Source organism: Pteropus medius, unplaced genomic scaffold, assembly GCF_902729225.1.
Source record: "Pteropus medius unplaced genomic scaffold, Ma_sr-lr_union100, whole genome shotgun sequence".
Taxonomy (NCBI): Eukaryota; Metazoa; Chordata; class Mammalia; order Chiroptera; family Pteropodidae; genus Pteropus; species Pteropus medius.
This window is the reverse complement of record NW_024340701.1, coordinates 793117-807879: the sequence shown is the minus strand read 5'-3', so window position 1 is coordinate 807879 and position 14763 is coordinate 793117. Positions and strand designations below refer to the sequence as shown.

Genomic DNA, 14763 nt, shown 5'->3' with positions numbered 1-14763 from the left:
GTCTCCAATGTGAATAGGTTGTAAATTCTGAGATGGTAGGGCCCTGGGGAAGGTCTGTGGGGTGCACTGCGTAGGGCCCGAGAGTCCCATCGGCAGGAAATATTTGTGCCTGACACCTGCTATCTTGCTTAGTGCTTCTGATAGTAAATTAATAAAATGAAATATCTCACTTGTCAATTGATCTTTGGCATGTGTGCATCAGCTTCTTGGAGGCTGATTGCCCCCAGGGAACAACAACAAAAACTCTGCTTTCTGACCAGCAACAGTGAGAAATGGACTCAGGGTGCAGGGGGCAGACTCTCTCCAGGCAGCCCCTTCCTGAGCAAGTTGCCTCACTCAGACCGGACAATAAGGGTTCCTCTGACAACCAGTACTAATCCGCCCTTCTCCCTGAAAGCTAATGACTCTTGCCCGGTAAGCAAATGTGGGAGCCCCTTTCCACCACTTCCAAGCATCACTGCCCAGAGGCAGCCTGGAGCAATGTGTTTCGCATATTAGTATCTGTATCACCTTAGCTTGTCTCTCCATTTCTCAGGGGGAGGAAACTGAGTCTCACTAAACCTCCTTTTGGAAGACTACTTTAGCTGGTATTGGAACCCTGTCTGTCTCCCAGAGGAGTGAAGAGGGGGCCCAGGATGGTGACTGCAGCCCCTGTAACACAATGGTCAGAGTAGGGTTGACCAAGCCAGTGGTTAAAGGAGGGTTCCTGGGGAAGGATTACCCCCAGACCTCCAATTCCAAGGAGTAGGACCCAGGCCTTACCCAGCTGTGCCCACAGTCCCTAGCGGCGCTGCTCCAAAGGGAATGGAATTTGCTCTGACTTCTCTCCAGGGGGAACGCAGGCGCAGAAGGCCGGGGGCCTGGCAGACTAACTCGAGCCCCAGCCCCCCGAAGTGCCCCAGGCCTTCTGGCTTCATTCCAGCCTAGCTCAAAGTGGACGACATCTGCTTCCTCCAAGGGCCCCAGCTGGAGGGCAGAGAGGCAGGGACGGAGAAGGGGGCTTCTTTGTGGAGCCCACTCCCAAGGGTTTGTGGGGATCAATCATCTGAAAGTTGGAAGACTTGTAATTTTATTCCCTGGGAGGAGGAGCCAGAGAAGTCGGCCAGGAGGGTGGGGATGGAGTGGGGGGGCTGTTGGGCAGCCAGGGGAGCTGTTCAGGGAGGGGAGGGACTTGGCTAGGTCTCCCAAGCCTTCTCCACTCTTCAAACTTTCACCAAACTCTTGGCCCCCGCCTCCCCGAAACCAAAACACAACAAGCTCTGGAGGAGCCTGGAGCAGCGCGGCGGGGCGGGCGGACTCGGGGCGGCACCGAGCCTCGGGAGGCTGATGCAACTTTCCCTTTAAGAAAGCCACCTGGGCGCACCGCGGTGCGGACCCAGCAAACCTGGGCCGGGGGCTGCAGCATGGTAAGGAGGCTGAGGGAAGGGGGCGCTGCGGCCCATACCTCTGTCTGTCCTGCCTTTGGTTTGGGTGTTTGGTGGCTCCGCGGCACTGAGCCCCAGAACCAACGTGCGCGTGTGTGTGTTTGTGTTTGTGTGTGTGTGTGATCGCGCATGCATGCGGGCATCTGTGGGTAAGAGTGTGGGTGCACGCACAGGGATGTCTGTCTCGCCGCGAAGGTCGGGGTAGGTGCGCGCGTCTGGGTGTCACCGCTGTCACCAAGGAGCCGAAGCGAGCAGAAACGGCAGGGGGAGGGGGTGCTCCCGGAGTGGGGGTGCTGAGTGCCGACGCCGGCTCGCTCGGGGGTGGCGGGCTCAGGACTGTGCGGGTAGCGCCGGAACCAGAGCTTGTCAACGTCCGTCTGAGGCGCCAGTGGGTCTGCGCGCCGGGGGTCTGCGGGCCGGGAACCCGCGGGCCGTGTCTGCGCCCCGCGTGCGGGCTCCGGCTCCATCTCCTCGCACCGCCGGCCGGCCTGGCTACCTATCTGGCTCCTCCAGCCCGCCTGCCTCCCTATCTGCCCGCCCACCCGCTGGCCCTTGAGGGTTCCCGCGCGCCCCTGGGTCCCGGGAAGCCGCGCCAGGGAGTCCGGGGCCCTTTGTCCGCGACTCCCGGCCACGGCTTTGGAAAGGGACTACCGCCGTAGAGTTCTTTTGGGGCTGCTACCCCGGGAAGAATCGGTGCTCTCCCTATCCCAGCCTTCGTTCTGGGCGCTTGTAGGGCGGGCCCGAGAGGCCACAGGTGAGGGCAGGGGCCTAGCATCCCGGGGCGCTCACTCCCAGCCGGCGCCCCGCAACCCGAAGCCATGGCGGGGCGGGAGAAGGCGGCGGGACCCCGGCCAGAAGGGAGGGGTCTTGCCCGGAGGGCCGGGAGGGGCCCGAGCCGGCCCGGGGGCGGGGCAAGGGGGCGGGTACCTGGGCGCCCCGGTACTTTTCCACAGCAGGGGGCGGAGGCGGGGCCACCGCCTCCACACCAGCTGAGCGGCCCACACGTGGTAGCTGATGTAACGCCCGCCACCCCCCTGCCATACACCTCGTACCCCGATTAAAGCGGACGCGCCCTGCTTCGAGGAATCGGGGCGCTCCGGGTGGTGCCGCAGCCCCGAAAGCGACCGCGCCCCTGCCCGCTGGGCCTCGGAGCAGTCTGCGGGCCGCTTCTTAAAGGAGTCGCGCCTCTTTTCGGGCCTGCTCTCCACAGGCCGCGCCCCCTCGCTGGTCACTCTTAAAGGAGCCAAGTCCCGGCTCTCTGACAGCTCTCTCAAAAGCCTGGGTCTCTTTCTTTGCTGAAACAAGCCTGGTGCTGCTGGGGCTCCTAGATGATAAAGGTTGGGGGCGGGGGGAGGGGAGTGGAGAAGGAGAGAGGGACCTGAGAGGTTAAAGATTCCCAAAGCGAGGGAGCATCAGAAGGTTGGGGAGTAGTGGGTGAGAGGACTGGCTCTAGGAATGAGCAACACTGAGCATGCCCAAGTGTTTACAAGGCCCGCAGAGAAAACGCCCCCTTACTTGGCGTACTCTGCGACTGCTGCAGTAAGGTACTGCTCAGTGCCCACCCCTGGGGACACAGAATAATCACATCCCTGCTCTGGAAGATCTCTCCAGCTTGTAGGGAACCAGATTTGGACACAAGTAACCATGCCGCAACGCTCCGTGTGACGAGAGTGTTAATCAGATGTACACAGCGTGCTTTGGGGGTACAGTGGAAAGGTTGACTGCGACTGGGAGGAGAGAGGAAGGCTTCTTGAAGATAATGGCAGTGGGACAGGTTTCGAAGATGGATAGGATACATACAGCTGTAAATGGAGACAAGGGTGCTCAAGGAAGAGGGAACCACCTGAGCAAAGGCATGTCGACAAGAACTCTTTGGGAATGATGAATGGTCCCACGTGGCCGCAGGTGGCCATAGATAGCTGACCTGGGTTCCAGGTAGAACCAAAAGCCCTCCCCTGCTCCCACAGCCCCTCCACTCCCTCCATCACAGTGAATAGAGATTATGCTTCCTTCTCTTCTCTTAAACTGTGAGGTCCTTGCAGGCAGGAAAGAGCCTGTCCCCTTTCCATCTCTAGAAAGAGATGGAAAAAATCAAAACTCTCCAGGGCTTGGCCCAGATGGACCTTTGAAATGGATTGACCTGTCAGTCCTGTTTGGGAGAGAGGAAAGACTGAGCAATGATACTGTAAAGGTGGGCCGGGTCCTGTGACTACCCTTTCACCATCTGCCCTTGGTTGGCTCACAGGCAACTCAAATCCAACTTGCCCAGCCCAGTTCATCCTCTCCCTACTCCAGACCTGCAGCATTCCTGTCTCTGGGACAGGTGCTGGCTTCTTGCTATTGCACCAGCAGAAACGAAAGACCCCTCCTTTTCCCTTACTCTCCAAGTCCAATTCATTACCATCTCCTGCTTATGTTACCTTCTCGGTTTTTCTCAAATCTGTAGCTTTTTCCACCACATCGTCACCTTCCTACACGAGCCCTCTCATCCCTGGCCTGCTTATTCCTAAATGATTTTCTCTTTTCCACTCTCCCCTCCCTCCAGTCTTTCATCCGCACTGTGTCTAGGGTGATGTTTTCAAAGTGCACATTCCACCAATTGCTTCTCCTTGCAGTTTTGACTCTGCTTTAAAACCTTCAAAATTGCCCTCAAGATAAAGACCAAAATCCAGGCCCCAAAGGCCCTGCCCCTGTTTATCTGTCCACCTTACCCTTGGCTCCTTTTCCCTGGCTATCTGAGCCATAGCCTCAGGGTCTTTTTACATATTATTTCATTTGCTTGAGTATTTCTTCCTCTTGCCTTTCTCATTGTTGCCACTTTGCCTAATTAACTCCCTCTGACCCTCAAATATCACTTCCTCAGGGAAGCCCTCTGTGACTCTCAGACAGGTCAGGCCTCCCTGCTGTGGACTCTCATAAAAGAATCTTTCTCCTTCACACCCTTTATCTCAGTCTTTAATTATACACATTGGAAACACCAGTTTCACTGTTCCCCTATCTTGTAAACTGCAGGAGGGCAGAGACCAGTGAGTTCTTGGTGCTAGCACAGGTCTGACCCAGAGCAAGCCTGAAATAAACATTTGTGGAATAAATGAATTGAATTGTGGCCAGCCTCAAATGCCCGCTAAACGATTTAGGCCATTTCCTGTTGGCTGTGGAGAACTATTGGAGAAAATCAAGGTTTTGGAGAACTATTGGAGAAAAATCAAGGTTTTGGGGAGATTGATGGATATGAAGGGAGGAAAATGTGGAGAATTTTCAGTCAAGTCCAAAATGAAGCAGAAACCAGAATTTTACAAAGGAAGTATTATTAGCCCTATCTTCCAGACTGAGAACACTGAGATTGAGAAAGGTTAAGTAACTTGTTTGAAGTCACATACCTAGTGAATGGCAGAGCCAGAATTCCAGCCCAAGGCTACTATGTCCCTCCCAGAGGCCAAGCTCTCCATTACATGCGGAACTGACTCCTACTCACTGCTTGTCAGTGGTGGCCCCTGAATGTGTTAGGGGCAGGTCTGGTGCTTGGGTAAGGTGGATCTCCAACATCTAGAAGAGAGCCTGGTATGTCATGGGTATTCAGTTGGTACTTTTTGAATGAATGGATGGGGCCATTTAATAGAAATGGCAGAGGCCAGAGAAGAAGCAAAGTTTTACACCCAACTCATTCTTCTAGAGTAGCCACTGAGCAGTCTTTTCCCCCACTAATCTATAAGCACCCTGAGGGCACAGACTGTATTTGCAGTCAGTGTTCAAGGGTACCCTGAGTGAGAACACTCTATAGCTTAAATTCCAGGGCAGAGTATCCTCAATTTACTTACCTGACCAGAGGGCGTAATAATTCCCAACCTATGAGGTGACTCTTAATACCATCTGTTATTATCACTGACAGCACTGTCATTATTTGTGAGCTGAAGAGAGACAGCTTTAGGGAAGCCAAATCTAGAGCATACAGCTTGGAGGGAGGAGTGTGGTGAGTGAGGAGGAGAAGGATATGCTCTTAAGGGAGCACACCCCCCACCTTGCTCCAGACTACCTCCAGAAGAACAAAGCCATAAGCAGGGACCTCTTTAAGAGAGCACTTTGAGGCTCGACTGACAAAAGGGAAATGGTTACAAGTCACATACCCACCTGCCCCAGGCCATGCAGGAGATCTAGTGGTTAGGGCAAAGGCCTATGGCAGCCAAGGCTGATGTGCATAGACAAAGAGCCCCTCCCCGGTCTCTTCTAGCTTTCCAAAGGCTTCTGGGCCTGTGGGTGAGAGGCGGCCCTTGATAGGTGTCTGTGGGTGGGGCAGAGTGGTACAGAACAGCCTTTGAAGTAGAGTCTGCTCCCTGGTAGGGGAATAAATGAATTGAATTTATTCATCATGAAGGGAAGGCCCCACAGGCAGAGCCCAATCCTTCTTGGGACCAGGTTCTGTGGAGGTTGAAGGTCCTTGTCCATTTGACTCAGGTTTTCTCTCCTATTAGAGAATTCTTTGAGCTCCCTGAAGGCTGATTTTCTCTCCTGTAGCCTGTCAAAAACTACTCTCTTCCATCTGTGTCTAACATTAAACCTGAATGTACCAGCATGGCCGTTTGTCTGTTTGTTCCATTTGTCTGCTGCCCGCTCCAGTTTGCCAGCCCCACAACGCCTCTCTGATGCTTTCTACAAGATCTCAGCTGACCTGAACCCTCATTCCAGTGCTTCAACCTTACCAATTTCCCTTCAATTCAATTCGACCCACACTTTCTGCAAGCTGAGCGCGGTGCTAGGTCCTGGGCACACAGGGGCAAATGAAACACAGACCCAAGCCCTCAGGCAACCGATGGACTCATGGTTGACAGACTTAAAAAAGCAAAGTAGTCTAATAGGAGTTGATAAGGATATTAGCAGAAGTCTATACGAAACAGAAAGGAGGAAGCAATTTGCTTATTCTAGTGAGTGGGAATGTCAGGAAAGGCTACAGAGAAGACGTGACATTTAAGCATGGTCCTAAAGGATTTGTAGAATTTCACCTGGTGAACAGGCGGGAACATGTTGCAGACAGGGGACAGCCTGAGCAAGGACAGGGAAGCATGCCCGCACATGGTGTGTTTGGCATGTCCAGAGCTTATGGTCCAAGTTAGTGACATAACAACAAGCCCAGCTGCCCTGGAGCCCAGGCAGAGTGGCACCAGGATGAGGAAGGACTATCCTTTCTGTCTGGCTGGGGTGAATGTGCTGATCCAAGCTAACTCCCCTTCAGGGGAAAGGTTGAAGCCATTCACACAGACAATGAAGGAATTGGACCTTGTCCAGTTCTGTGTTCATTTTTTATCTTTTAGAGAATTGGGCATCTGGAGAGTCAAAAATAGACCTTTGCCCATTGGGACATGAAGCCTGGAGACCAAGGGATGCAGGGGAAGGGTTGGGAGAGGAGCTAAGGAGGAGCTGATCCAGGGTCATCCAAAAAGAAGCGGCCTGGCAGAGGGGTAGGCAGGGTGGGAGGGAAGCGAGGCCTGCTCGCTGGTGATCTGGGCCCTGCACTACCTGTTCTGGATACCCCCGAGGGTATCCAGATGTCCTGCCCCTGCCTGCCCTGGTTGGGTCCTCATCCTGCTCATTCTCTGTTCTCTCCACAGCTCTTGAGGTCTGTGGCCTGAAAGGTGCTAGAAGCAGAGCCTGTGATTGTGGCCTGGGACTCCAGAGCTCCCAACCCGTTGCCACCATGGTGGGAAAAGGTGCCAAAGGGATGCTGGTGAGTACAGGGATGAGATGGCAGGGAGGAAGGGGGGCATGAACACGGTCCCCTCTTGGGCATTCTGCTAGCTGCTTGCCATCACAGGAGAGCCTAGGAAGTTCCATGGGGTCCCTAGTCTGGCAGGGCTCCTGAGAGCTACAGTTGTCCCAGGCCCAGACAGGCAGCGCCTCATCTGGCAGGTTATACGGTGCCACAGCTCCAAGCCCATAGCAGTGAAGACTCTGCCACAGAGCCCGCAAAGGCATGCCAGGAGGCAGGATCCGCACATCCCATCCTACCACAAGAGACACCCTGGAGAGGAAGCTGCAGCTCATCCTGCTGGGAAGGCAGCGGGACTCCTGGGCTGTCCTGGGACTGTCACACCCCCACCCCCACCCAGCACTCTGTCTGCCACAGGGAGCGTTTATTACAGGCTCATCAAGGGGTCTTCTGACCCCATCTGGTTTCTCTTTACTTCCACTCTGAAAAGTAACAAAGAACATTTTGTTTGACTCCTCTCCCGAGGCCTCTCAGAAAACCTTCCTCTCTCGCTTCCCCAAGCCATGGCCCTTCCTTTGCCCTTTGCCTCAGAGCGCAGGAGAGGTGGTGGTGAGGTGCTGTGAGAAGCAGAGAGTGAGAACAGGACCTGATGAGGGCTTCAGTTCACGCTGATGAACAAAGCAGGGCGGCCCTGGCAGCAGGAACCAGGGCAAAGATGCCAGATCTTACCCCAGGGCAGCGGTTGTGTTTCTTCTCTTAGGATCTTGCCTCAGGGACAAGCTAGACTGGGAGCTGTCCGGGGAGGAAGCCAGTGACTGACCGTAGAGCCTCCCTTCGACACATCAATCTCTTCTGCTTCTTGTCTCATCCAGTTAAGGACTGTTTGGCTTAGGGTCTCCACTGGGACCTCCCAAAACAAGCCGTCTGTCACCAAAAGTTTCTGGGACTCAAAATACCTAGTCACGTGAACGGTTTGGGAGGGAGATAGGGGGTTCTGCTTCAGGCTCAGACCCCTCCATCCTGCTCCTCTGGCCTGCTCTGGTCTGGGCCCTTCCTGGTTGGAGCAAGTCTGAATTCACCAGGTTTCTTAAAGTATTCCTGAGCCAGTCTGAATGAACTCCGGGTGCTCAGAAAGGAGCAGAAATGGAGGTCTCATGACCTAAACTCCTGCTAGGAGTATATGCTATGCTAGAACCAAGAATGGCAGCCCCCTTTTCAGAGAACTCTTGGAATTGCCATGGGCCCATCTTAGAAGCAGGGTACGGCTCTACCCCTTTCTACTTGGAGATTCCCATGAAACATAAGAAACCTTCTGCATACTCCCTGGCTGCCCTTCTTTCTCTGGAGTGACCCTGAAAGGACTGGGGCAAGCAAGCAGGAAAGATGTGGGACCCACATGGGCCATAGGGAACATGAATCACAATGTCCCAGAAACCCTGCCGGAGCTGAGCTTCCCAGAGCCGCAGGCCAGCCGGTCTGTGGAAGGGAATGCTGCCTGGGGACTCTGTTCCCAGCACCAGATGTGCCTAAAGATAGCTGAGGCTTGGTTTCCTCGTGCCCTCTGCCCTTTGGCTTCTGCCCGCCCGCTGCATTTGAGGCTCATAGCATCTGTCCCCTGGGCACCCCCGTGGTTGCTCGAGATTCTATTCCTGCCTCTTTTTCAGTTCTGCTGATGACCTTGGGCTATACTATTCTGCTGTTCTTGGGCTCCAGTTTGGAACTGAAGCCTCCTCCATTCAGTGCTTGTCTCTAGGATACAGCCTCTGAGGAGCACCATCTCTCCTAGCTAACCTAGGTAGCTCAGGCCAGCGCTTTATTAAGTGCCATGTTTTCCTTAGGACATATGGCTAAAGATTATCCTTTCAGACTTGCCCCTTCTCTGGATGCCATGGTGGGGCAGAACAGAGGGTTTTGACACCATGCCTATAAGCCAGTGGCACTTGGACTGTCCCAGGTCTGTGGCTTCTGTTGTTGTTTGTGCCCTGGTATGCAGGGAGTGGACCTCACTGTGAGGATGGTGTCCTCGCTTCCATCCGCTAGGTTCAGGTATGAGAACATAGGCCTCCCAGGTCTCTTCAGTGTCTATAGATACCCTGTGTCATCCTTGGAGTTTCTGCTGGGCTCTTCATGTGGCAGGTGCCCCATGGAGGAGCAAGCCACTTCCTAGCACGTGCCCAGGCCCACATGCATCCTGCACGTGTCCCTCCCCCCACTCCCAGCCCAGATGGTCTCTGCCAGGCCAGCTCAGCTGCCTCCCTCACGCCTCAGCAGCTCCTAGGACAGGGCTGTGCAAGAACCCAGCTGGCCAGGGTGCCTCCAAGCCTGGGAGCAGCTGGGATGCTCAGGGGCACAGGGGGATGGGTGGGATGGTCCTTCCATGGAGACCTAATACTTCTATACACATGTGGGGTGGGGCTGCCTGGGGCTCAGAAGACAGGGAGCTGGAGGAGAGGAGCCCAGAACAGGAGAGCCCCACTGCGGCCTCACGCCAAGTTCACAAGCTGGCTGACTCAGTCTCCTCCCCTGTGCCCATTCCCCACTCATACAGTGTCTTGAGCAGCAGAGGCCTTGGTGAGCCTTATCAGTCTCTCCCCATGTCTTTGAACTCGCTGGTTGCTTCTGCACTGGGAAGCCTCATGATGAATAAAGTCCCTGGGTGCCAGAGCATCTAAATCATCCCAGAAAGCTTTGCAAACACTACAGGCTGCCTGGAGATGCCCCACCCTGACCTGTTCTGTTCTGCTTTGATGAGCATTTGGATACCTCTTGTCTGCGGCATCTATCCCAAGGCCTGGCACACAGTGGGTGCTCACTTAGCACAAATCCTGGTATGTGGAAAGTGCTCAACTAGCATAGGCTTGGCACATATTGGGCACTCCCTTGTCACCTACTAGGCACTCACCTAGCACAAGTCTCAGCATGTGGCAAGTGCTCAGCTAGTACCAACTTGGCAATCATTGAGCACTCCCTTAGTACAGAGCCTGTTGCACAGTGGGCACTCATCTAGCACAGTGCCAGGCACACCATGGGTGCTCACCTGGTCAGGGCTTGGCATAAATTGGGTCTTCACTTGACAGAATTTGGTGTACATGGAGCACTCACCTAGTGCAGGACCCAGCACACCACAGGGACTCACTGGCATGGGGCTGACATGTGGTGAGTGCTCTCTCAACGTAGGTCCTGGCACACAGTGGGAGCTTTCCCAGCATTGGACTTGGCTCATAGTGGGCACTCTGCTAACACAGGCCCTGGCGCATGGTGGGTGCTTTCTTTATGTAAGGCCTAGCACAGAGGAGGTGGTCTCCTAGCCAGGACAGCCTAGATGACCCTAGATGCACAACTACCCACTCACCAGTGAAGTGGACAATATCTGGATCCAAAGGATAAGGCCCAACCTTCCTCAGGCTTCCTCTCTGGACCTAGGAGCCCGCCCTCTCTTCCCCTTGGTTTCCTTCCCTACCCTCCCTGGAGCCCACCTACTCAGTCCCAGCCCTCCCTCATACAGCTTCCCTGCAGCCCTCCCCCACATTCCCAGCACCTCTCAGTCCTAGCTCAGCAGGGCCTTCCCCCAGAGTCACAGGGCACAGCAAAGCCCCTAGATTCCTTGCCCCTCTGGAAGCATGCCCACTCTTATTAAGAAAAGTCAGAGGTGGGGGCTAGGGGAGCCAGCCTCCCTGAGTGGGGCTGGAGCAGCTGGATCCCACTAATGAGGCCTCATTACGGTCAGGGCCCAGCTGGGCTCCTGCCGCCTCCTGTCCCCATGGCCAGAGCCAGAGAAAGCTGTCCAGCCAGGGCTGTCTGTTCTGGGCACCCAGCCCAGGCCGGGGCAGCCAGAGCCCAGAGCCCACCCTGGTTGGAAGTGAGCATTTAGGCATCATGGGTGACTGGGCCTTCCTGGAGCCAGTGGCCCAGCCAGCGCCTTGGCCCTCAGTCTGTGCCTGCAGGAAGTCGGCGGAGCGTGTCTGGGGACCTGGCTGCATAAGGCTGGCCCAGCGAGTGGCTGACTTGGTGGAGTCTGAGGCCATTCTTAGAATATTTGTTTGAGCCAAGGCTGGTCCCCATCTTGCTCCCCCAAAATGGGGAAAATAGTATACCTATCTTGAGGGGTTATTGGGAGTATTAAATGAGTTAATTTATATAAAGTGTTTAAGACAGCGTCTGACTCATAGTAAACACTTAATATGTATTATTTGTTACTATTATTACTAATGCTCACTAGCTTCGATAATGGGTGAATATTATCCCCATTTAGAAATGAAGAAACTAAGACCAGACATGTGACTTGCCTAAGGTTATACATGATGAGAAACTGCCTAGGTTGGAGTTTGAACCCAGACCTATCTGGCTCTAAAGCCTATGCACTTTTTATTTCAACGTCATCCTGCTATACTCCCTTTGGGGTCACCACCCTTACCAAGCCAGCAGGAAAGCTGTTCTTGATATCAGAATCCATGCATGTTTCCACTTGATGAGTATTTACTAAGATCCTACCATGTACCAGGCCCTCTGCCAGCTTACTAATTGCCAGAGAGAGCTACGCCAACCCAGGACCAGAACGCTCATTCCCACCTTCCTAGCCACTGGCTTGTGGTGTCTCACTGTCATCTGGAGACTGATCAGTGAATGTGGCCTCAGGGAAGGATTGCATAGGTCTGAGTCAAAACCCACTCCAGTCATGATGACACCTACTGCACTCTACCCAGCCCACACAGCACACACTCCCAGGCAACAAGTTCTGGGCTACTCAGTACAAATCCCCAAGGGTCCTTAACCCATGGCTCCCCTTTGTGTGGACTCTGTAGTGCCCATCCTCTTGGCTAATGGCATCTTTCTTCAGACAGGTGAAAGCACAGTTCACTAGGCTGGAGCTTTCTTGCAGGATCAGTTACCTTCTCCTATAAGGACACCCTATCATCTTGGTTGGTTAGGGACCCTCGAGTGTGGGGTTGGGGGACAGCTCCAAGGCCCAACAGCCTACACTACTCTAAGAAGCCTGAGAGGCATCCGTAGTGCCTGTGGGCTGCATCCCCACTTCTTCAGGCCCCTTCACCAGCCCTAGTGCCCAGTGGTGCCTGACCACCCTACCAGGAGTCTACCAAAGGCCCAGCCTATGGCTCAGAAGCATCTGGGCCCTGAGGCCTAGCTCTGGGAGAGAAGTGAGCTGCCCTCTAAATCTCTCTCTTGCTCATTCTGCCTCACTCTGTGGTTGTGAGTGTGTGTGTGTGTGTGTGTGTGTGTGTTGTTCCAATAACTTGCTGAGAACAAGGGAAAAACACAACAAACCCCATGCCTTACTCTAGCTCTGGAGCACTCGCACTGGGCTGCATGGGGACTGGCCGGAGGGGGAGGGCAGGGGAGGGGGTAGGCAGAGCTTCGGGAGGAGATGAGGTGAAAGTAATTGCCGCTGCCCAGCCGGCAGTGGGAGAGGCAGGGGATGCGTCAGTGTCGCCTGGAGCTGGCAGAGGTGTGAATGAGCAGTGGAGACACGAGTGCTCCTCTCCGAGTGCTCGCTCGCCTGGGATGGCCGCAGCTCATGGACCTGTGGTCCCTTCCTCTCCAGAACAGGTCAGTCACCTTCGAGAAGGTCAAGCCCCCTCCCTGGTGCCAGGCAGGCTGGGAGGCTGGGCTGGGGGTGCGGAGAGGGGCTGAGTGGTCTGTGCCAGGGAGGGGCAGGCACGGCCAGCAAGCAAGACAGACACCAGCCAAAGTGACCCAGAAAGTTGCAACTGTGCAAAGGAGTGCAGGAAGAGTTAGCTGTTTGGTGGGGGCATGGGGGAGGAGAGTGGGGGTGTGAGGGCTCCCCCAGCCCAGAGACCTGCTGAGAATCTGCTCTGTGTATCAAAGCTGCATTGTCCTAGCTCCCGGGGAGACGGGCCGGAGGTGCCCAGGAATTGTACTAATCAATACAGCCCCATTGTCTGTGCCACGGCAGTTACTCCTATGGGGAGAGTGGGTGAGGAGGCAGGGGGCCATGGTACATGGACTTGGTGGTGAGGGTGGGGGAAGGGGACGGGGTGAGGTTCTCAGCTAGAAGGAGGGAGACCCCACTGAACGTTCACTAGTGTCCAGGGCAAGTGCCTGGTGGGGCGGGGTAGATGCCGGTGAGCCCTCATCCCTAGAAGCTGGGGATGAGCATGGATGTCCAGCACAATGGGGCCAATGGCGCTGAGGGTAAGAGAGCCAGGAAAGCCACCCTCCTCCCTATAGGGTATCCCACCTTGACCTTCAGAAAGATAGAGAAAGAATGTCCTCTGGGGAGATGTGAGTTGGGTTTGGTTGAAGCTTTATGCAGGGCTGCCTTCAAACTTCAGGACTGCCAGGGTCAAAAACCAGAGCCACTTCCCAGAGTGCCAGCCCACTGCCAACTGACTGGGGTAGAGACTGCCCGCAGCCGCCGCAGTGCAGGCCAGGCTGATGGGCTTCTCTGGAATAGAGACAGGGCCCACCCAAGGTCCCCCATCACAGCTCCCCAGGACTTGGAGCAGAGCCTGGCATACCTGCTCAGGAGTGCGTCCTCTCTCTACAAAACTGGCAGGTTGCTCTCTGCCAATGATGGCTCTGGGGCTAAATAGCACAAGGCATATCCTTGCTTCTCTCACCTGCTATATAAGGGCCTGGACTTCTGACAGGTGCTCAGAGATTACTCTGAGGTTTTCCTTGAGGCAGGAGGCACTAATGTACCAATTGAGCCTGGGTAGATTTTCCCATGGTCCCACTCCTCCAGCTGCAGCCTTGACTCTTTGCCATGTCTGGATAAGTGAGACCAGGTGAAGGATGAAAGGCTCTGTCATTGCAGGACAGGTGCTACCTAAAGGCCAGCTGGGCCCTCGGATGGGAGAAAACTAAGGAAAAGAGAAGCAAGGGGTGTGAGGGGTGTTGGCTCTTCTGAAGCATCCATGATTTACTGTAATGGCTGTTCTGCTTAAATTTCCCCCTGAGGCTCTAAGAAAGTTGCCAGTGATCTAGATTTGGCTCAAGGTCAGTCTGGGATGTGGGGTCTTGCCCGTTCTCCTCCATAAAGTTTGTCTTGGATGGACTTCATCCCATGAGCAAAGCCTGGGGCTGCAGAGTCCCAAACAAGAAGCCTGCTAGATCCCAGCAGGGCCCGCCCAGCCCGGCAGCTCCAGGATTCCTCAGTGTCCACCGAGAGCAGGAGGAGGGAGCTCACAATTCACAAAAATATCCAGTGGACACTGATCTAGGAGGGCGGGAGTCAGGAGCCAGAGCAGAGTCCCAGCCCAGGGTAGAAATCTGGGCTCTCTCGGAGTGTTTGTGTGCATGGAGCAAGGGGGGTCACATGCCGTGCTGCTGGTGGTCACCTCTGCGAGTGGGCTTTGCAGCTTTGTTTCCTCTTTTACACCGTGCTGTAGTTTCCAATTTTTTGGGGGTGTGATATGCTTATAATGCTTTGATAATCAGAAATAACAATATTTTCTTTTTTTTAAAGGAGTTTAGAAAGCTAGTGGGAACTAATGGAAAATACAAGAGAGAGTCAGAAATAGCAAAATTCCAGGCAAGGCAGAATGACAATATTAGGCCTGTTGTGGTTGTCTAGTCTCTCCCCTGATTTCGTAGATAAGGAGGCTGAGATGCCAAGAGTGGAAGTGACTTGCTCAGGGTCACTGGGGGAGCAGACTT

At 54.6% G+C, this 14763-nt stretch overlaps 1 protein-coding gene across 3 annotated transcripts in view; it reads left to right on the top strand.

The window, feature by feature from the left end:
- The first annotated feature begins 1151 nt into the window (after positions 1-1151).
- SLC6A9 (solute carrier family 6 member 9) overlaps positions 1152-14763 on the top strand; it is a 31272-nt gene continuing 17660 nt past the window's right edge. The window contains exons 1-2 of one of the 3 annotated variants that reach the window (XM_039883736.1): positions 1152-1406; positions 7028-7143. In XM_039883736.1, the coding sequence (XP_039739670.1) occupies positions 7114-7143 (30 nt within the window). In that variant the 5' untranslated portion in view covers positions 1152-1406; positions 7028-7113. The remainder of the gene's footprint in view (positions 1407-7027; positions 7144-14763) is intronic. The other 2 variants (XM_039883744.1, XM_039883753.1) reach the window with 2 other exon arrangements.